The sequence below is a fragment of the Loxodonta africana genome, chromosome 2, assembly GCF_030014295.1.
Source record: "Loxodonta africana isolate mLoxAfr1 chromosome 2, mLoxAfr1.hap2, whole genome shotgun sequence".
Classification (NCBI taxonomy): domain Eukaryota; kingdom Metazoa; phylum Chordata; class Mammalia; order Proboscidea; family Elephantidae; genus Loxodonta; species Loxodonta africana.
The window spans coordinates 101,354,726-101,376,358 of NC_087343.1; the positions used below are offsets into that span (position 1 = coordinate 101,354,726).

Below are 21,633 nucleotides of genomic sequence, written 5' to 3' on the forward strand. Positions count from 1 at the left end.
CTGTTACTTTCAGAGGGAAAAAAAAAAAAAAAATCACACAGATAAAGATCTAAGGGAGTTTTTTGTACCTGTTACTGTGGCATACAAAGTCACATGCTTAGTTCAGCCAGCAATACTAACAAAAATGAGGCAAATCCTCAGTGAGGTGGTCTGACACAACAGCCACAACAGTGGCCTCAAACATACCAAGAATCACGAAGACGGCACAGAACCAGACATTTCATTCTGTTGTACATAAAGTCGCCAGGAGTTGGGGTCCACTCCAAGGCAACTAACAACTGCCAGGAAAGAAAATAAAAGTGGTGGCAGTTTCCAGTGATAAACTGCAGGTATAAACTTTGGTTGTGGGATGATAACAGTGTCACAGAGTCAAAAAAAAGTTCAGAGTTAAACAGGTCTTTACCGCCAGTTGCCTTTGAGTCAATTCTGACTCATGGTGACCCCGTGTGTGTCACAGTAGAACTCTGCTCTGTAGGGTTTTCAGTGGCTGATTTTTTGGGAAGTAGACTGCCAGGCCTTTCTTCTGAGGTACCTCTGAGTGGACACAAAGTTCAAAACTTTCAGTTGGCAGCTGAATGCATCAATGTTTACACCACCCGGGGACTCCGAAAAGGTCTTTAGATATTATCTAATACGATCCTTTCATTTTACAGATTAGAACAATTCAAAGAGGTTAGATGACTTGTCTAAGGTCAGGACCAGCACACTTGACTCACAGTCAAGTGTACTTTTCACCTTCTTCTAAGAGCAAAGTAATTGTAAACCAGAGGTGTCCAGGTATTTCATTAGAAAATAGCAATTGTTATGAAGCAGTGGGGAAAAAGCTGATCAATAGTATCATTTATTAGTATTTTCAACAGTGACACAACAAAAGAAACTTAAACTATATCATTCTAAAGGAATTTGTGCTAACTGAAGAAAGGTATTACTTTCTCTAATGAAAAAAATTTTTCATTGTTTTGTATTACTTGAAATTCCAGTTTCTACTGGTGTGCCATTAGGAAACAACACACATAATGGTCACCAGAGATCTAACGGAGATCTTTACCTCTGTCTCTGGAGCACAAAGGATCCAACAGGGTGAAGACATGCCATAGCCTTCTACAAGCCTTAGTCATGTCTACGACCATCCTCTCTCATGCCAATGCTTCTTTTTGTATGCTCTTTGCATCCTGGGCTCAACATATTTCTTCCCCTTTCCATGAGATTGTCACTCAGGTGGTCAGAGTGACAACTCCACCACTGCTGTTTACAGCATAGTAGGAGGAATGGCTACTTTGGGAAGTGGAGAGAGAATAGGGTGACTTTTGACTGGCTTTCTTTCCAGTTTTCATCTGTGCCTCACTAGTCCAAAGTTCCAACTTCTCTATCTGTATGGGATCAACAACAACTCCAAAGATTAGATAGGAACCTGTGAGGTCTGTTAGTCCATGTACATGGGGGAGGAACAACTCAGAAAAAGAGGGTGAGAATGGCTGTTCAACTCAAAGAACATAATCGATGTCACTAAATTGTACATGTAGAAATTGTTGAACTGATATATGTTTTGCTGTGTATATTCTCAACAACTACAACAAAAAAATAAATTATATATAAAAAAATCCCATCTTCTCTTTGTTTTGAGAGCCTTCTTTACCCTGAAGGGTCTTTTCATGCCCCATCCCTTGTGTTGTGGTTAGGTGCTATCAGGTCAGTTCTGACTCATGGCGATCCCATGTACAACAGAACAAAATGCTGTCTGCTCCTGTGCCATCCTCACAATCGTTGCTGTGTTTGAGTCCGTTGGTACCATTTTTGAATGAAATAGCAAGGGACTTTGCAAGGGAAGTGGTTTTAGAAGTCACTAGGTCCAATCTCTCACTTGCTGCAGATTTTTAGAAACCTTCCAAATATTTAAAGGCATTTATCCAGGGGTGGATTAACCAGTAAGCAAGGTATGCAAAGGTTTACAGTGAGCAAGGTACACACGGGCTTAATTGTGTTTACTTTCTAATCTGTAGTGCTACAATTTCACATGGGTTCCACCACATCACCTGGTAAAACAGGTGAAACTGTAGCCCTGTTGATTAGTAAGTAAGCACAAGTAAGCCCGTGCATACTTTGCTTGTTGGTACTCCAATTCCTGCATGTATCATATTCTCTTGTCTTTCCCATTCAAACTAAAAATAGTTGCAGGAAAAATTCAGGTTAAGATCTACAGGGACCATGAAATTTCCCTTACGATTAAAATCTCCACATCGCATATTTTCATATTAAAACACAAAAGGATTTATTTCACTGTAATTTACTACAAATAAACAATTCTCCTTTTTACCCCAGACCCTGAGAAAAGAAACTTTTGTTAAATCCAAAGGAAATGAAATCTTAACAGTAAAATTAATTTGATCATTTAATCATGCCAAATACAACCTGTTGCCATCAAGTCAATTCCGACTCATAGCGACCCTACAGGACAGAGTAGAACTGCCCAATAGAGTTTCCAAGGAGCCCCTGGTGGATTCCAACTGCTGACCTTTTGGTTAGCAACCGTAGCTCTTGACCACTATGCTACCACGGTTTCCATGCCAAATACAGACAAAGAAAAATGTTACAATATAAGAATGGCATTGGTTCTCTTAAAATGAAGACGACACATGAGTTCTAGCTGCCACACAGCAAAGTGTTTAACTGTTTGTGCCACAAAGTCTCCTTTTGCTCATGGCAGCTGCTCAATAAAACTGAACTAAATTGGTTTTCAGGCAGCCCACTTGAACAATAGTATTTGAAATTTCTTTAACAGAAGGCAAGGCATTTAATCTTATATTTTGAGACAAAGTCCAACAAACAGCACAGTGGTTGAAAGCATGGGTCTTGGAATCACAAAGACCTACTTATGAGTCCTGACTGAATATGAATCCTGACTGCATACAACATGACACTGGGCAAACTAATGTTTCTAAGCTTCAGCTTCCTTGTTTATGAAATTAGGATAATAAGGCATGGGATGTGCTCAGCACAACGCTTGACAAATGGAAACAGCTCAGCTGATATATGGTTTATACCAAAGTTCAGATAAAGGAGATTGAGAAAGATCAGTGCATCTAGACTTGTAGAAAATGTGGAAAAATTTTGGTGTTAGAGTAGACATGCTTAGTTTTCTCTCACAAATGGGAAAACACCTCAATATCAGCCCTAAAGGCTCCATAGCAACTTACACATATTTTCAACCATATGGATCTTTTCTTCTGTTATAAACTATATTTAGCACATATAAAACTTTCATATAGAAAACACTTTATAAGTAAGAATTTATTTAGAGAATATAACAATTTTTGAAAACAAGTGCAGTCTCAAAATGCATTTAAAAATTTATGTGTTAACAATTAAAATGAAAGTCTATTTGCTTTGAGCAAAATTATAATGTTACTAAATTAACTGATTTTGCATTCTGCCATAACCAAAACTTGGCTGATGCATCTCTGTTCTGTGAGGTGACGCAGTTTCCAGAGAAAAATGATTTTTTAAAAAAGAAAACAGTAAATTACTTGAAAATTGATATAGTATAGTAATTTGGTACTCTGGCATTTTATTAAAGGAATAAAAACAGTGAGTTGTGGCAATTTAAAAAAATGATCATAAATTCAAAGATCCATAACAATTCATTAAATGATAATTTTGAAACACTGAACCAACAATACAATTTATAAACCTGTTTTGAAGTACACCTCAGAGTTTTACGTAAAAGCACACCTAACGATAATTCTCAAAATAATTATATTTTTACCTGACTTCGTGTCACTACTGGGACACTAAACTGTGACCGAAAAAAAAGTTATTATATCACAATAATTTCCTTCCTTTTTTCTTTACTATTTAATTTAAATAAAATTAGGAATTTTCAAAGCATCTTTTATTTATATACATTCTTGAAGAAAAAAATTAGAGGAATATTAAAAATTAGTTATAGTTCAAATGCTATCCTTCCTAACCAATTACAACGTAAAATTTTATAATTAATGTTTCAAAATTGTTCCTTATTAGAACTGGTTGACTAAAACATGATAATTTTAAACTTTCAATTTTAGTTAATGCAAATATAAACAAATTTCCAACAATTCTTCTTTTTACCTAATAATGCTTGGGTTTCAGAAGATACAATAAGCTAAAAATTATACTTATGAAACGGTTTCACCCACTACTTTACTATTTGTCATATGCAATCAAAACAAAAAAACCTTTTTATTTGCAATATATTTGGCTTACATTTCCAATATTTTTAATAACTTAAAAAGGGGTTAAGCACTTCTATTACTACTCTTACAGAAAAACACTTGCATAAGAGAAACATGTTCTGTAAATTTTTATAACATTTATTTTCTGACTTATGTTGAAGTTTTCAATGCACTTTAACCAAAAAGAAAAATCTTAGACAATTAAAGCTATCAATTGCTTAAGTGAAACCAAACAGAAATTTTAAATGTCACTAACCCAAAGCATGTACTGCTCCTCTATGCTTGCTGGAGCTCTTGCTTGTTTTAACCACACGAACAGTTTTTTCTTTGAACTGCAGCTCACAAAATTTTTCAAGAAATTTTGCCATTTCTTCTGTAACCGTATTCAGGTAGGTTTTTGTAACGAATTTCGCTGTTGAGGATGGAGCTAAAATCTCATGTAGTGTGTTAAAATCCTCTTGTACCATTGAGTATAACTTAAGCATTGCACTTTGGTATTCATGAACCATTAAGTCTAAATTTGATTCTCTGCTATAAGAAGGAAAGCAGTTTTGCAGAAGGTTAGCCAAAAGTTTATTCTGTATATTTTGGTACTTGACTATAACTTCTGATTCTGGATAAAGGAACAAGAGTTGCCGTATGCACTGATTTTTCAATAAAATTTTCTGCTGTGAATTGTTTACTTCATTATGGCTTTGTAGTTTGTTCACTAAGAAGCGTCGAAGATGCAGTCTTATGTCGTCCCATGTAGACTTTACATCCATAGAGGAATGATCTTCAACGGAATGAAGAGAAGTCCTGGAGAGGAATTGGAAAGTTGTCCCACTTAGAGTAGATGGGAATGAAACACTGCTTTCACAGGAGAGGCCCCAAAGTAAATCCAGAATCATTTCCTCTTGATTTTGTTCATTCTTCAGCAAACCCTGCTAATAAAAGTAAATTATAACATTAGAAATATGATTAGCTGCCAGAGTAACAGAAAAAAAAAATTTCTACAGTCATAAACAGCTTCATAAAAATTTATTTCAATTTAGAATCAATACTCCCATGCTCTTCAAGAATTTTTTTTCCATTTGAAATTTAATCAATTTTAGGTATCTTAGAATGTCAGCTTTGAGGTCTGTTATATTTTGTAAGCCCAGCTGATGAACTATCCTTTTAATTAGATTTCTAGACATACAGTTTTTGCACTGCATTACCCATCCCCAATATAGCCTGAGCTGTATGAAAGCTGCAGTTTAAAAATTCTAAATAAAAACCTATTGAAGTTTGTTCCTATGACAAAATAAATTCAAGATCATGCCCCTAATTAATTCCTCGCAGATAATTTTCATGCCTGAGTGGGTACATTTATTATTATAAAATCCCAAAGGAACATACAATGCTTTAAAGTCATTCTATAATAGAACAGAGACCTTTAAATATAGTACGTGCCTAGGGGTTACTAATAGCTGCCATCCTGAGAAATAAACTTTAACACATATAAGGATTTTTAACTTTCATTTAAATTCCTTTTTGAGAATCATGTTAAGAAATATCTTACTTTGAAAATTAATCTGAGAATATTTCAGTGCTCTCTAAAGAAATAAGTAACTCAAAACGGGAAAAAAATAATCTCAGAATCGTTCCCCAAAAGATGGTATGAAATTATTCCTTTATACTTTCCGTGCTAAGAGAAAATCATAGTGAGTTTAATTAAGGATAGTAAACGGGCTAAAAAATACTTTCTTGGACTTTGAATTATACACACACACACACATTCCTCTTACATGCTGACTTTCCTAATTATGTCTGTATCAGCTAATATTGAAATCAGTTCATATTCTCAAAGTAGAAACAAGCCGATTATAAAAGAAATGGAAGCAAGGTTCAAGTGGCATAAAATCAGGCTGGCTGTGAGATTTCTTACTGACAAATATACCATAGGTGTGTGTGATTCAGAATTATGAACAACTCCTAGACAAATTCCAGGAATTTGTTCTCATTCTAAGCTTTTTCAATGTCTCATTTAATGTTCTGTCTGTAATTAATAATGTTTAATATCTATACAGTGTTTTATTATATAAAAAAAATTTTTCCATACATTTCTGTTTTACTCATAAGGAAAACTGTGACATAGTTAAATCCCCTATTTACAGATAAGGACACTAAATCTCAGCGTGCTTAAGTGACTGTCCAAAAGTCACACAATAATGAGAAACAGCCAGGAAAGAACCTGCGGCTTCATTCTCCTAGTCCACGTTCAAATACACTCTAGAAATCCACAAAGTACCATGTGACTTTCTGTAGCTGGTTTCTCATTTTTCCTTCCCTACTTTCCTTCACCTCCTCTGCCTCTGTCTCTGTGTCTTTCTCTAACTCTTTCTCTTCCTCTCTATTTAGTTCTTTTGATACTTCTAGAACAGGTCAGCATTATGGTAAATTCTATAAAGCAAATGAGTAATATTAGTGCCTCAGCCTTACATTTCTTTAAATTGGCCAGTAACTGTAAATTTTTGATCAAGCAAAGAATAATAGATTACAGAGGTTTAAAACATGTGGTTACTATGATTGCTTAAATTTTGAAAATGATGTCAGTATAATCGTCAAAATGAGGACCTCAGTTTCTCATTTCAATAGCCAAATCATTAACAGAGAAAAAATTTCTATGGAAAAAAAAATAAATGTATGAAAAATGCTGTCAAGTTTGACACTTTCAGTAGATAAAAACTTGATAATAAGGTCATTTTAATCTAGATCTGTTTTAAAAATGCTTCCTTCCTGAAAATAACATGATCAATTATGTTAAAAAATCTAGGTCTGGAACAAACCTATCGGTCTAATAAATTTGAACAAACTAAGGTGGCCTTTCCCCTGCAGTGAATACAGAATGACTTATGTGTGACAGATTAAAGATAATTAAAAGCTTTTGCTTTTAATTAAACGCGAAAGCATTATTACATCAATATTAATGAAAGTTAGTACACGTGGCTTTTAATAGAAATTAAGAAATAACTATACCCATATTTATTCTTCAAGGCTCCACCTTCAGGAGATAATGGGTGAGAGGATTTTCTTAAAAGAATAAGGCTTCAGGGCACATAGTCCTCCTTTCTCTTCCTTTTTATTAATTTGTAAACGTTAAAGAGACATCTGTAATAATAACGATGGCCAAAAACTATTTTCATCTGATTCTGTCATCCTGAGCCATCTACAACCTCGAGATATTTTCCACATCTGCCTTAGTCAATGTTTGATGTTTAGACAAAAACAATGCCTTTTTTCCCCTAAATTAAATTAAAACCATATCTATTTAACTACAGAAATAACTCCTTTTTAAAAATTACACAGTTTCTCTGGGAAACTGCTTTTGCAAACTAGGCCCCCTAACAGACATAGGTGTAATAAAACAAATGTTCTTATTATTGAAGACTACAAAACTTGCTCTAACATAGAGGCTGGTGAGTATCCAAGAATGAGCAATGTAATAATTCTCCATCAATTAACTGCATGCAGCCTTGTACAAATTACTGCCTTCATGAAAAGCAATGGTGTAACTGCAGGCTGAGAAGGCAGGAAGGGAATGAGAAAGACCAATTCATAGATAGACTCGATGGGGGTCTTACCATGCCGAGCATTGAGCAAGCGAATAAATGTGAGGCGACACAAACTATAATAAACTTGTCTGATAGATGACTAAAGAAATTCTATGAGGTGTTTGGAGTAAAGAAAGATGTTCCAACATTTATAAATATGGGATTCCTTATACTTTCTTTAAATTCAAATTTCATCAATGTTACTTGCTTCATGTGTTAATATGATTGGTCATTTTGTGAAACATGGGGGAATATAAACTTAATTATGCAAGCAACTTAACCTGTAAAGAAGGTGAGTGAGAAAAACAGTACTGCCATAGGCTTGAATAAAAATATACTAAAAAAAAAAAAAAAAGATTTTGGTTTTCAAATCCTGACAGTATGTACTGAAGAGTAAAGGTAGAAACTTTTTAAAAAATGCTGCATGGTATACAGCAAACCACAAATCACCCAGGAATTATAATATTTAATCTACACTTGCACAAAACTTCATTTTACTGATAAAAATCATAGTAAAAAATAAAAACAAATAGTTCACTGAATTCTATTAGGGATATGAGAACAAAACAAAACAAAGACTCAAACCCCTAGATATGACAGGGTAATATGGTCACTAAAATCAACACATACATATGGAAACTGAAGGAAGTGTATTCCCTGTTCACCCACCCACTCCACCTTAAAGCAAAGTTGGTTTTTTGTATTTTTTTGTCTTACCATTGTTTTGAGGAATCTTATCAAATCTCCATGGGGAATGGAAGGTGACTTAGATGAGTTATAACTATAGTTGTTAAGCCATTCAAAGCAGTCAGTTGTTGTTTGAAGCTGTACATCTGGACGCTGTTTGTGAACTTCTGACTGTATTTCTTTAATGCAACGTTCTATGCTACAAAAAAGAAAAGAAAAAAGAATTTGGTAGGAAGTAGGTATGATTCCATCCTATTACATCACAGGCACCAAAACGTTTGCATGTGGTACATGCGTGCATGTAATTTACAAAATTATAAAACATTCTTATGATAATAAAATAATAACCAAGAGACTACGTATTTTCAGTCATAATTGAAAACTGAGAGTTCACATTTTCTGGCAGTAAGAAATGCAATAGGAGAACTATAAAGCATCTATTCAGAGATGAATTAGAAATTCTTCTGTGTTAAAACAAAAATCAAGCAGAGATGCAGTGCAATAACGGTCCTTTAGATAGACAGTAGATGGAAGGCAGAGATAAAATACTCCCGGTGACTACAAAAACCAGAAACGTATATAATCTACTAATAGGTGAATAACTGTATCAATTATGGAAAACTTCAATCAATGGGATATTAAGTCATAAAACAGTTACAAAGAGCTTGTAATTTTAAAATTTGCAAAGGGTACAAGTTGTAAATACATTATTACTACAGCTAGGTACCTTTGTCCTCCCATCAACTCCACTCCAAACAAAAATAAAAAACAGAAACATACAAAAATGGTTATTAAAAAAAAAAAAAGATTGGAAGGACATGAAGCAAAAGGTTGATAGGAATTATCTTCAGGTGATAAAATTAATTTAAAAATTAATTTTAGTTTTCTATATTTTCTAAATTTTTATTAGGCACATGCATTGCTTTAAAGATGAAATTCTTCACCTACAAAAAAAAAAAGTAAAGAAAGAAAACATAAATTTAGAACTGAGAAAAAAAATGCCCAGTGGAATCTTACATGTTGTATCTGTTTAAAAAATATCACTCAAAGTATCCTTAGCTCTGATCCTAAACAAACGTGCTATGTTAATTTTCATATAAAAAACTGTGCATTCATGGTTATAAATTATAAATAAATAAATTTATCTTTGTGGGGTAAACTGTTGATCATAAGCACAGTGCCATCTGTGGAGCCACATGGATATGACATATTACTACCACCTGATGGCAGCATATCTAAACTGCAACAAAGCTTGTCAACAGGCAAATACTATTGAAGCTGAACCCCCCCCTCCACCCCAAACGGACAGCTATGCATTTGTCTTTTAAAAGTATTAAGAAAGAGTTGTTACTAAAAGGTAAAGCTATCATTTAGAAAATATCATTGCTATTAATTATAGATTACATGTGATAGAACCATGTGGACTTTGGAAACCAAGCTTTGATTATTACAACTGATGTCAGATGAAAGACTCTTCCAAATTCATCAGGTGTGGGCTGCCCATAAAACATATACTGCAAAAAGATTTAAGGAAGACTTTACAGGAAACTTCTGAGCATAAGTGAATTCAAACTGAATTACCTTGAAACAAATACATTCTGGGAATCAAAGAGCCTTTTCATAAAAACAAAGAACTTAAATGAAAAACAATACCTCCTCTGGCCACAGTCAGGCCACTCAATTTCCTGATGGGACAGCCTTATTCAGGAATACCAGTTCTAAGTCTGGCAAGAGATTGGCATGTATTTTCTTAACTTCGAAGGACTGAGAAACATGATGCCCTAAGAATACACCTTGACTCTAGGGACCTCTTATCAAAGGTTTTTATTATAGCATCCTCATGTGTCTCATTCAATGCAATCTAATAGATTACAGCAATGTGAATCACAAAGGCTCCGTGGTTAGTCTACCTAAATCTGTTTCAATCAAGACTCAGCTTTAGGGCTAATCTCTAACATCTGAACCTGGGTAGCGGCCAATAACTACAACTTACAAATAGGGTAAAGCCTTCAGAGGGCCAGATATTTTAGAAATTTGTTCTAACACTGATAAAGGGATTAAGCAGATGCATTTCAGAGGACCTCCCTCCATGATACAAACTAATACGGTTAAGCTTGCTTTTAAAATCAATTTGTCACAAATTTTAAAATGTCAGAAATCATTTGTTACCTGTATTTGATTTTTGTTTTGAGTCATCTAAAAATCTCTTCTTGCTCTGCCATTCAACACTGTCTATAAATCTTGCTCAAAACACTTAAAAGTTTGAAGTCTACGGATTTAATACTTGATAGTTACAAAAAGAATATTTGAAAATATAAGATGAATGTCAGTTTGGTGTGTAATCTGACAACTTATCTTCTTTAATTGAGGTCAAAATTTAAAAAATGAACTATCACATTTAAAGGCAACACTATTATATTGTTTTAAAATATGTGTAGTAATACCATTAATGGGGATAGTAATCTTGAGGAGACTTAAACGATGTAAGATCTTATGCTAGGTTTCCTGGCATAATAACATGGTACTTCTCTTTATTTGAGAAGCCCTGGTGGCGCAGTGGTTAAAACGCTTGACTGCTAACTGAAAGGTTGGCAGTTTGAAACCACCAGTGCCTCTGTGGGAGAAAGATGTGGCAGTCTGCTTCTGCAAAGATTTACAGCTTTAGAAACCCTATGGGGTCACTATAAGTTGGAACTGACTTGATGGCAGTGGGTTTTGGTTGGGTTTGTTTTTGTCTTTATTTGGGAGGTCTGGTGGTATAGTTGTTAAGGACCTAGCTGCTAACCAAAAGTTCGGTGGTTCAAACCCACCAGCCACCCCATGGGATAAAGATGTGGCAGTCTACTTCCTTAAACAATACAGCCTTGGAAACCCTACAGGGCAGTTCTACACCGTCCTATAGTCTCACTATGAGTCAGAATCGACCCCATGGCAATGGGTTTGTTTTTTTTTTTGTTGTGTTTTTATTTATGAAGTCCCTGAGTGGTGCAAACAGTTAAGCGCTGGACTATGAACAGAAAGATTAATGGTACAAGCCCACTCAGAGGCATGTGGGGAGAAAAGCCTGGTGATCTGGTTCTGAAAGGTTACAGCCTTGAAAACCCTATGGACCAAAGTTCTACTCTGCAACAGACGGGGTTGCCATGAGTCGAAACTGACTCGGCTGCAACTGGTTGGTCGGCTTGTCTTTATTTTAAGTGTTTTCTGTCTAACTATAAGATGCTTCAGACATTCTTTAGAAGCAATATCAGCCATGAAAAAATAAAAGGTAATTCAACTAGTACATTTACATTTGCCCAACGTTAGAGCAAAAAGGTAAAGTGTTTAAAATGGTAGACTATCTTCCCTAAACAGCTGAAATGCCTAAATTTATGCCATTTGTTGACTTATTAAGGATTTTTTAAAATAAAGCATCTTCTTAGCTTTATTTGTAATATCAGAATCACTGGCAACACCCTAAATATCTATCAACAGGAAGATGATTAGTTATATTCATTTCATGGAAGAGAGCCACAAAAATAAAGTGGAAATACACTTATCAACACCAATGACTTATAATCATAACATTAAAGGGAAGAAAGTTACAAATTAATATACATAGTATGGTGCCATCCGTATACTAGCCTGAAAACTGGTCATACAATGCTACATATTGTTCAGGATTACAAATATAGGTAGCAAAAGTATAAGGGAATACACTGGAATGATGAACATCAAATTCATGAAAATGCTTACCTCTGGCAAGGTGGAAAAGGAATTAGGACGAGAATAGGAAGAGGTACGTAGAGAACCTTAACTATATTAGTAATGTTTTGCTTCTTAAGCTGGATAGTGGGCACACGAATGTCCATCATAGTATTCTTATTTGCCTTTCATATATCTCAATGATTTAATAAATTTGAAACCCAACAAGCTTTAATCATAATAACTGAATTATCCAAGTTAATGAAGTGTGCAAGTAGATATATTACTGTTGTGTGTGAATCAATTTTTTAAAATATAATATGGAAGATGCTTTTTTAAAAGGATATTGTGGTAATTTTCTCATTGAGCATTCACTTCTATATTCCATGAGTATACAAAATGCTTATTGAATAAAGGCACATATTCAATAAACATTAACTGAGTGTTTAATATGTGTTAAGCACTGTGATATATACCAGGGATTCAAATATGAATAAGACATGGTCCCATTCCAAAAGAAATTCTATCTAGTGAAGAGAGAAGTTGTTGTTGCTGTTGGATGCCATCAAGTCAATTCTGACTGATAGCGACCCTATGTACAGCAGAACGTAACGTTGCCTGGTCCTGCACTACCCTCATAATCATTGCTGTATTTCAGCCCATTGTTGCAGCCACTGTGTCCTCCAACTCATCGAGGGTCTTCCTCTTTTTTGTTGACTATCTGTCTACTCTACCAAGCATGATGTCCTTCTCCAGGTACTGGCCCCTCCTGATAACATGGCCAAAGTACGGGAGATAAAGTCTTGCCATCCTTCCTTCCAAGGAGCACTCTGGCTCTATTTCTTCTAAAACAGACTAGTTCAATTTCTGGCAGTCCATGGAATATTCAGTATTCTTCACCAACAGCATAATTCAAAGGCATCAATTCTTCTTTGGTTTTTCTTATTCATTGTTAGGCTTTTGCACACATATGAGGCATTTGAAAATACCATGGCTTAGGTCAGGCGCATCTTAGTCCTCAAAGCGACATCTTTGCTTTTTAATACTTCAAAGAGGCCTTTTGCAGCAGATTTGCTCAATGCAATGTGTTGTTTGATTTCTTGGCTGCTGCTTCCATGGGTGTTGATTGTGCTTCTGAGTAAAATGAAATCCTTGACAACTTCAATCTTTTCTCCATTTATCATGATGTTGTTTATTGGTCTAGTTGTGAAGATTTTTGTTTTCTTTATGTTGAGGTGTAATCCATACTGAAGGCTGCAGTCTTTGATCTTCATCAGTAACTGCATCAAGTCCTCTTTGTTTTCAGCAAGCAAGGTTGTGTCATCTGCATATTGCAGGTTATTAATGAGTCTTCCACCAATTCTGATGCCATGTTCTTCTTCATATAGTCCAGCTTCTTGTATTATTTGCTCGGCTTGTGGATTGAATAAGTATGGTGAAAGGATATCTTCTTTCAGTGAGAGAGATAGACCTATATGAGATAAAAGAACTTGCTAAGAGGTGTGTACAAACTGCTAAGGGAGGACACAGGAGACAGCCACTAAATGTATCTGTGCGAAGTGTAGACAGGACTTCAAGGAGATTATATTGAAGAATATTGACATCTTAAGAAAAGTTGTGGAATCATTGCACTTGGAATTCCTGACACCTGGCTCCCCAGAATTCAGTGCTCATCATCCAACATCACAGTCATCTCACTTCAAAACTATATTTATTCAGATAACAAAACATACAAACTTATTTTTATGGTCACAACTACATTATGCGTGTTCTATGTGTGCAAGTATGTATTTATAAAAAAAACTTTCTATCTTATTTCCAAAAGGGTTGGAATGTCCTACAATTAAATTAGGAAAGGTGTGTGTCAGGGTTGTATCCTTTCATCATACTTATTCAGTCTGTATGCTAAGCAAATAATCCGAGAAAGTAGACTATATGAAGAAGAATGCAGCATCAGGATTGGAGGAAGACTCATCAACAACCTGTGATATACAGATGACACAACTTTGCTTGCTGAAAGTGAAGGGAGCTTGAAGCACTTACTGATGAAGATGAAAGACTACAGCCTTCAGTATGGATTACACCTCAACATAAAACAAAAATCCTCACAACTGGACCAATAAGCAACATCATGATAAATGGAGAAAATATCGACTTTATCAAGGATTTTATTTTACTTGGAACCACAATCAATGACCATGGAAGCAACGGTCAAGAAATCAAATGATGTACTGCATTGAGTAAATCTGCTGCAAAAAACCTCCTTAAAGTGTTCAAAATCAAAGATGTCACTTTGAGGACTAAGGTGTGCCTGACCTAAGCCATTGTATTTTCAATTGCCCCATATGCATGTGAAAGCTGAACAAGTAAGGAAGAATGAAGAAGAATTCATGCATTTAAATTATGATGTTGGTGAAGAATAATGAATATACCATGGACTGCCAGAACAAACAAAACCTGTCTTGGAAGAAGTACAGCCAGAATGCTTCTTAGAAGTTATATACTTTGGACGTTATTAGGGGGGACCAGTTCCTGGAGAAGGACATCATGCTTGGTAGAGTATAAACGGTCAGCAAAAAAGAGGAAAACTCTCAATGAGATGGACTGTCACAGTGGCTACAACAATGGGCTCAAGCATAGCAACGATTGTGAGGATGGCACAGGACTAGGCAATGTTTTGTTCTGATGTACATAGGGTCGCTACAAGTCAGAACCAATTCGATGGACCCTGACAACAACAACAACAATTAAGTAGATGGCATTAAATAACAATAACACCAGAAGAGCCAAATATTGGGCTGGTGATCTACTTCCAAAAAATCAGTGACTGAAAATCCCATGGAGTACAGTTCTACTCTGACACACATGGGGCGTCTATGAGTCAGAATCTACTTGAAGGCAACTGGTAGGTAGTGGATAGTTGTAGTTGGGGGTAAGGAGAGGAGTTGAAGAGAACAGAATAATTATGACACAAAATCTTGAAACTTAAACTTACTGTCAAAGCTCTTGTAAGATTTAAAACACATATTTTTTACCGTCCAGCCACAAAATTGTTTAAAAGAAATCAGTGTGTTCCACTGGTAAAAATTATTAGATCTTTTATGATGGAAATATTATAAAAAATATATATGTGTGTGCTTTCAGAGGTTAGAATATTTTTTACTTTTATTTTTTAAATCAGGGTAGAAGTCTCAAGGCAGAATTTAAAGGCTATTTTTACAGTATAGAAAATCCAAATGCTAAAAATATTTTTAAATGCTTTTATTTTTTTTGATGCTCTAATTTATACTTCTTACCCACAAAAAAAAAAAAAAAAAAAAAATTTTTTCTTTTTTACCCACAACAGGGGTTCAGTATGAAGAAAAGTCTTCAGTTGTGTCACACGTGTTTGAAAGCTCAAAGAAATCGTTGGGAGTAAACAGGATTTTCTGGATTATCTAACCAGATGGCTAATTTTTTTTTAGAATTAGCAGGTAAATAATAGGGAAGAGGGCTGGCGTATAAAACCTAGAATGCAATTAAAATTAAAATGCAGCCATGAAATAAAGTTTGTTTTCCTTGAACAAGGAAATTTCTGGATAATATATTTTAAAAGGTCAAGAAAAGGATCCCTGAAAAAATCACTTCAATGGTAAGAAATTAAACATTTATGCTGAACTGTTTTCTATTTCAAAGAAATTTTGGTTATTTCAAGAAGTTTTAACTACACTTTCAGAAAAAAAAAAAAATCCTAACACGAAGTCCTGTTAACACTAACTTTTTTAATCTTTCTCAAATGCATTCTCCCTTTCCTTCTCATCCTAAGACTTGGCTCAGGCCCTTAATCTCTCATCTGGGTTATATTCATAGCCTCCCAAGAGTCCTGTCTATTGTTCTCCCACCTTTTGTTCTATGAGGAACACATTATGAAAGGAACCGTATGTAGAGTTAGGGCCCCTCTGTAGATTTACTGCTTTATACCACCAGACCTAAAGGCAGATTGCGTCGAGAAGGTTCAGATCCAGTGTAGGGCTGTGCCGAGCTGAAAAGTCTAAAGTACTTTCAAAAGAGTCAATCAGTTGTGAAATATTCCCATATTTTCAGTCAGTGGCAGAGTAGTAAGGGTGGGATCCTCCTGATGACAGTGAGCCTGGCAATGAGTCCCAAGACACAATTAAAACCTTTCTTCTCCCTCTTAAATTTGTATTTGATTTGGGCTCATTTTTCATAGACTGTAGTGATGGAGGCAAGACAGAAAGTGGTCCAGGGCTATGTCAACAATATAATGAGAGTTTTCCAGAAATGTACAATAGAGATAGAAGGACATAAACCAACTGCTGTAGCAGCTTAATATTCATGACAAGCCATAATAAGTTAATGTGCTTCCTTTTTTATCTATGGAGGCTTACGCAGTAATTTCAGCACAATTACTAAAGTCAGAATGTTGCTTATTCCAATGAAACTATACAAACTGAAATCAGGAGGAGAAAATTAGGGAAACTGCACCAGCATTGATTCTGTTCCGATTCCTTAACTCTTGTTCTGAGGAAGAGACAGGAGGGAAATGTATATAGTAACAAGAAGCAGAAGAGATTCGGGAACTCATCCAGTCTATAGCTTCATTGCCCTAATAAAATTTTAAAAAAAAAAGCAAGACAAGAGATTTGTTCAGAAGTTCCACACTGAAGGTTTTAATAATACCTGTGGTCAGAGTGTGAGGAGACAGAACACAGAGCACACATTCTCACACACCGTCTGGGAGAGCACACGGTTGGAACACTGCTGGAGCACAATTTTGCAACAGCTGACTGTACAGTTCCTAAGAAACAATCTCATACATAACTTCTCATTTGCCTGGAAGGACATACACACATGGATGTCCATGGCAGCACTGTTTTTAATACCAGAAAGATTGGAAACAAGGTAAATGCTCATGAGCAGATTGGCTTAACATACTGTTGCACACTCAACAAGTAAAATTAAAAAGAACAGGGATTTCTAAAATCTGTCAAGCTAAAAAAACAAACTAACAAATCCAGTTGCACTACCTACATGTAATTCCTATTTGTATAAAAAACAAAATGTACTCTGGGTGAATGCCTATGTTTGTACATGTAGAGAACATCTTTGAAAAGTTATACAATAAAATATCAATATATATTACCTTTGAAGGACAAGACTAGCAGGGTCATAAGTGTAGGGAAACTTTTCCTTATCTCTGCCCTTTTATAATGTTTGAAATTTTATCATGACTATGTATTACTTTTGGAAACCCTGGTGGCATAGTGGTTAAGTGCTATGGCTGCTAATCAAAGGGTCGGCCGTTTGAATCCACCAGGCACGCCTCTGAAACTCTATGTGGCAGTTCTACTCTGTTCTATAGGGTCGCTAGGAGTTAGAATCGACTCGATGGCACTGGGTTTGGTTTTTTTGGTATGTACTAGTTTTATGATGTAAAAAAATACTTAAGAGAAAAAACTAGCATTTGAAGACTGCTTCTTCTAGCACACTGAACTCATCTAACTTTACACCATGAAGCCCTGGTGGCACAGTGATTAAGAGCTTGGCTGCTAACCAAAAGGTCGGCAGTTCAAATCCACCAGTCTCTCCTTAGAAACCCTACGGGGGAGCTCTATTCTGCCCTATAGGGTCACTACCAGTCAAAATCGGCTCAACAGCAACGAGTTTTTTTCAGATAACTTTGCACTAGCTTAAGAGAAAGCAAATACACTAAGATGCCTGTGTGGGCTGAATGGTTGACCCCAAAAAGGTATATCCACATCCTAATCCCTAGGATCTGGGAATATTACGTTATAAGGTAAAAGGGTGAGTATTACCTTATATGGCAAAAGATGTGATTAAGTCAAAGATTTTGAGAGAAGGCACTTATTGTGGATTATCTGGATGGGTCCAAATCCAATGACAAGTGTCCTTATAAGGGTGAGGCAGAGGAGGATTTGACAGATGGAAGACAAGGAGGCAATGTGACCAGAGAGGCAAACACTAGAGTGATGTGGCCACAAGTCAAAGAATGCTGAGAGCCACTAGAGGTTGGAAGAGAAAAAGATTGGATTTTCCCCTAAAGGCTGTTTGTTGAAGTAATATTTGAGCAGAGATTCCAAGGAAGCATGGATAACTAGAGAAGGAATTTTCCAGAGAGAAGTAATAGAAAATGCAAATATATAGAGTGTGGTTAGCAAGTTTGAGAAACAGTAACAAGACCACCATAAGGACTTTGCTTTTACTCCAAGTGGGATGGAAAAACATTGGAGGGTTTTGAACAGAGGCATGACAGGATGTGCCTTACTTTTACATGTATCACTATTGTTGCTATGTATCAAGTAGACCATAGGGGGTTAAAGGTAGAAATGGAGAGGCCAGTTAGCAGGTTATTTTCATAATCCAGGTAAAAGGTGATGATAGCATGGTTTAGTGTAGTAGAGGTAAGGGGTAAGAAGTGATAAGATTTTGGATTATTCTGATGATAGAACAAACCATCAAATGGATTGGCATAAGGGTAAGAAAGAGAGAGGTCAACGATAATTTCATCGGTTTTAGTTTAAGAATGCAGTTGTTATTAACTGAGATGGGACAAATGAAGGAAGAAAGAGTTTTGAGGAAGGAAAATCCAATGTGCAGTTTGGAGCACTGGTGGCACACAGGCTTAGAGTATGGCTACTAAACAAAAGCTCAGAAGTTTGAATCCATCAGCCACTCCTCAGAAACCCTATGGGGCAGTTCTACTCTGTCTCATAGGGTCACTATGAATCAGAATCAACTCACCGGTAACTTTTTTTTTTCCCATCAGACACTGAAGTAGACATGATGAGCCTGGCATTAGCATAGAGGTCAGAGTTGGAAATAATTTGTATGAGTTTGTATAAGTGCCACCAAACTCTTGTAACTTTGATGTAATAGCATACTTATCTTACTTAAATGGTAGAAATAATTATGGAAGACACTATGAAATCCCTATAGAACAGAGTAGAACGGCCTCATAGAGTTTCCAAGGAGCGCCTGGCGGATTCAAACTGCTGACCCCTTGGTTAGCAGCTGTAGCACTTAACCACTACACCACCAGGGTTTCCTACACTATGAAATATTTTGATTTATTTCTGGCCAAAAGTACCAGTAACTCTGTTAAAGACCAAGAAACTATAACATCCACAGAGGCAAGAACGTGTATCTTCTTCATGACTAAATCTTTAGCATCTACCACAGTACCTAACCCAGTCTAAACCAAGTCTTGACTGATTCCTGTCCCAGATGGCTCCCTGAGCTGTCTCACTAACTGAGCTATATGCACTCAACATGAGCTACTTCAGAAAAAGGGGTAAAGTTCCTCTTACAGACTTAGTGGCAATGATACTACCCCCTCCTCTGCTCCCAACACAGGTCCCATGGAAGGTTACTCTCATTTCTGGCATTCTAGAATTAGGACTGTGATCAGCAATAGTTGTGGTGTTAGTGACCCTTTTCAGAAAAGGTGTTGACTGTGTTGCTCCTTGACGAGGATCTTTTCCAAGTGAAGATGACATGGTTGGGTTAAATCTCAAGGGATCACCAATTAGGAAAGATGAGCCAGCCACAGCAGTTGTATCTCATTACCAGGGCTCAGTTCTCTTGGAGTGTTCCCTCCCCTTCTCCTGCCCTCAGAATCAGACCAGCTCTTCACCAGGCACTCCAGGTTTTTACCTCAGAAGTGGGGGATTACTTACTACTGGCCCATTAACTAAGACCCTTGCTAAGAAATGGTGTCCTATTACTGGCTCAGTCTCCCTATCGGGCCTGGATTTTCATTGCAATAATATTATTTATACTTTAATTATCATAACAGCTCATATACAGGCTGACACTTGCTTCCCTTTCTTTATTTCTCATGGAAAGATAATTATAATAATATTCTTTAGGAATATCTTCAATAGCAATTCCTTATTGTCTTACGCCTATTTGTCTTAGAGTAAGTGAAGCTAGTACACCTAAAAATAAGTTATACTTAGGAAATGTTTAGAATATTACTTGAAAGAATCTCTTAATAATCTTCTAGTGGTGCTACTGACTCCACATTTACCGTACTCATTCCAGCCTTCTTACTCATTCCCACTTTCACCTGCAAGAATCACCAGACTTCAGGTTGAGAGCTTCAGTGAAAGGACTAAAGTTTAATAAGTAGAAAGGATAAATGGGTTGGGGAAAGTTTAGGCCACTGAACCCCTGAGGCCCAGGATGCCATCTGTCTGGGAAGCATTTTAATTCTGAGGAGGATCCGAGGGCTAGATAGGACCCAGACAGAGGAAACTGAAAAATGGCTGTTTAGGTCTTACTCCAGGATAAAGGATAGAGAGGAAAAGTGGCCTCCTTCAAGTTTCTTTCCCTGTGGCCTGGTATGGTTCGGTAGGATAGGAAAAGGGGTAGGCATTCTGTCAGGTGGAGTGTAGAAGAATAAAGAAACCCAAAAGAGAAATAAAAACACAGAAAGTTAAAAAAGAAAATATTAATTTATATACTCTTATTGTAAAATAAGCTCCAAAATACTGCCAGAAATATAAAGTACAGTCTTGGAAATGAATAATTTTCATTTTACATAATTTTTTATGGCTAAAAAATACATTATCATGTGTGTGTCCGCTAGCTGATTTGTGGGTCTACTTATAAGAAGTTCAACTTTTATGGCATATTTGCAGATTTCTTTTTGTTACTTCTTTCAGGCATTTAAGCTATCATGTGGAACACTCTAAAGAAAATTTTCATATACAGTCATACCTCATTTTATTGCACTTTGCAGATATTTCACTTTTACTGATTGAAGGTTTGTGGCAACCCTATGTCAAGCAAGTCTATCAGTGCCATTTTTCCAATAGCATGTGCTCATTTCATGTCTCTGTGTCATATTTTGGTAATTCTCATAATATTTCACCTTTTTCATTATTATTATATCAGTTATGGTGAATCTGTGATCAATGATCTTTGATGTTACTATTGTAACTGTTTGGGGTGCCACTAATAGCATCCATGTAAGACAGTGAACTTAATCTATAAATGTTGTATGTGTTCTGACTGCTTCATCGATTGGCCATTCCCCCATCTCTCTCCCTCTCCTCAGGCCTCCCCATGCCCTGAGATGTGACAATATTGAAATTAGCCCAATTAATAGCCCTACAATGGCTTCTAAGTGTTCAAATGAAAGGAAGAGGCACAGATATCTCACATTAAATCAAAAGCCAGAAATGATCAAGCTTAGTGAGGAAGGTATGTCAAAAGCTGAAACAGGTTGAAAGCTAGGCTTCTTGTGCCAAATAGTTAGCTAAGTTGTGAATGCAAAGAAAAAGTTCTTGAAGGAAATAAAAACTGCTACTGCAGTGAACATACCAATGATAAGAAAGCCAAACAGGCTTATTGCTGATATGGACAAAGTTTTAGTGGTCTGGATGGAAGATCAAACCACTTACAACACTCCCTTAAGCCAAAGCCTAATCCAGAGCAAAGCTCTAACTTTC

The 21,633-nt window shown here is 36.1% G+C and overlaps 1 protein-coding gene across 2 annotated transcripts in view; it reads right to left on the minus strand.

The window, feature by feature from the left end:
* The window catches only part of KIAA0825 (KIAA0825 ortholog), a 446,146-nt gene that overhangs the window by 368,007 nt on the left and 56,506 nt on the right, over positions 1–21,633 (minus strand). The window contains exons 4-5 of one of the 2 annotated variants that reach the window (XM_064274127.1): positions 8,504–8,672; positions 4,468–5,134 (exon numbers count right to left, since the gene is read on the minus strand). In XM_064274127.1, coding sequence (XP_064130197.1) covers positions 4,468–5,134; positions 8,504–8,672 — 836 coding nt within the window. Of the gene's footprint in view, positions 1–4,467; positions 5,138–8,503; positions 8,673–21,633 lie in introns of both variants that reach the window. The other variant, XM_023547725.2, reaches the window with a different exon arrangement.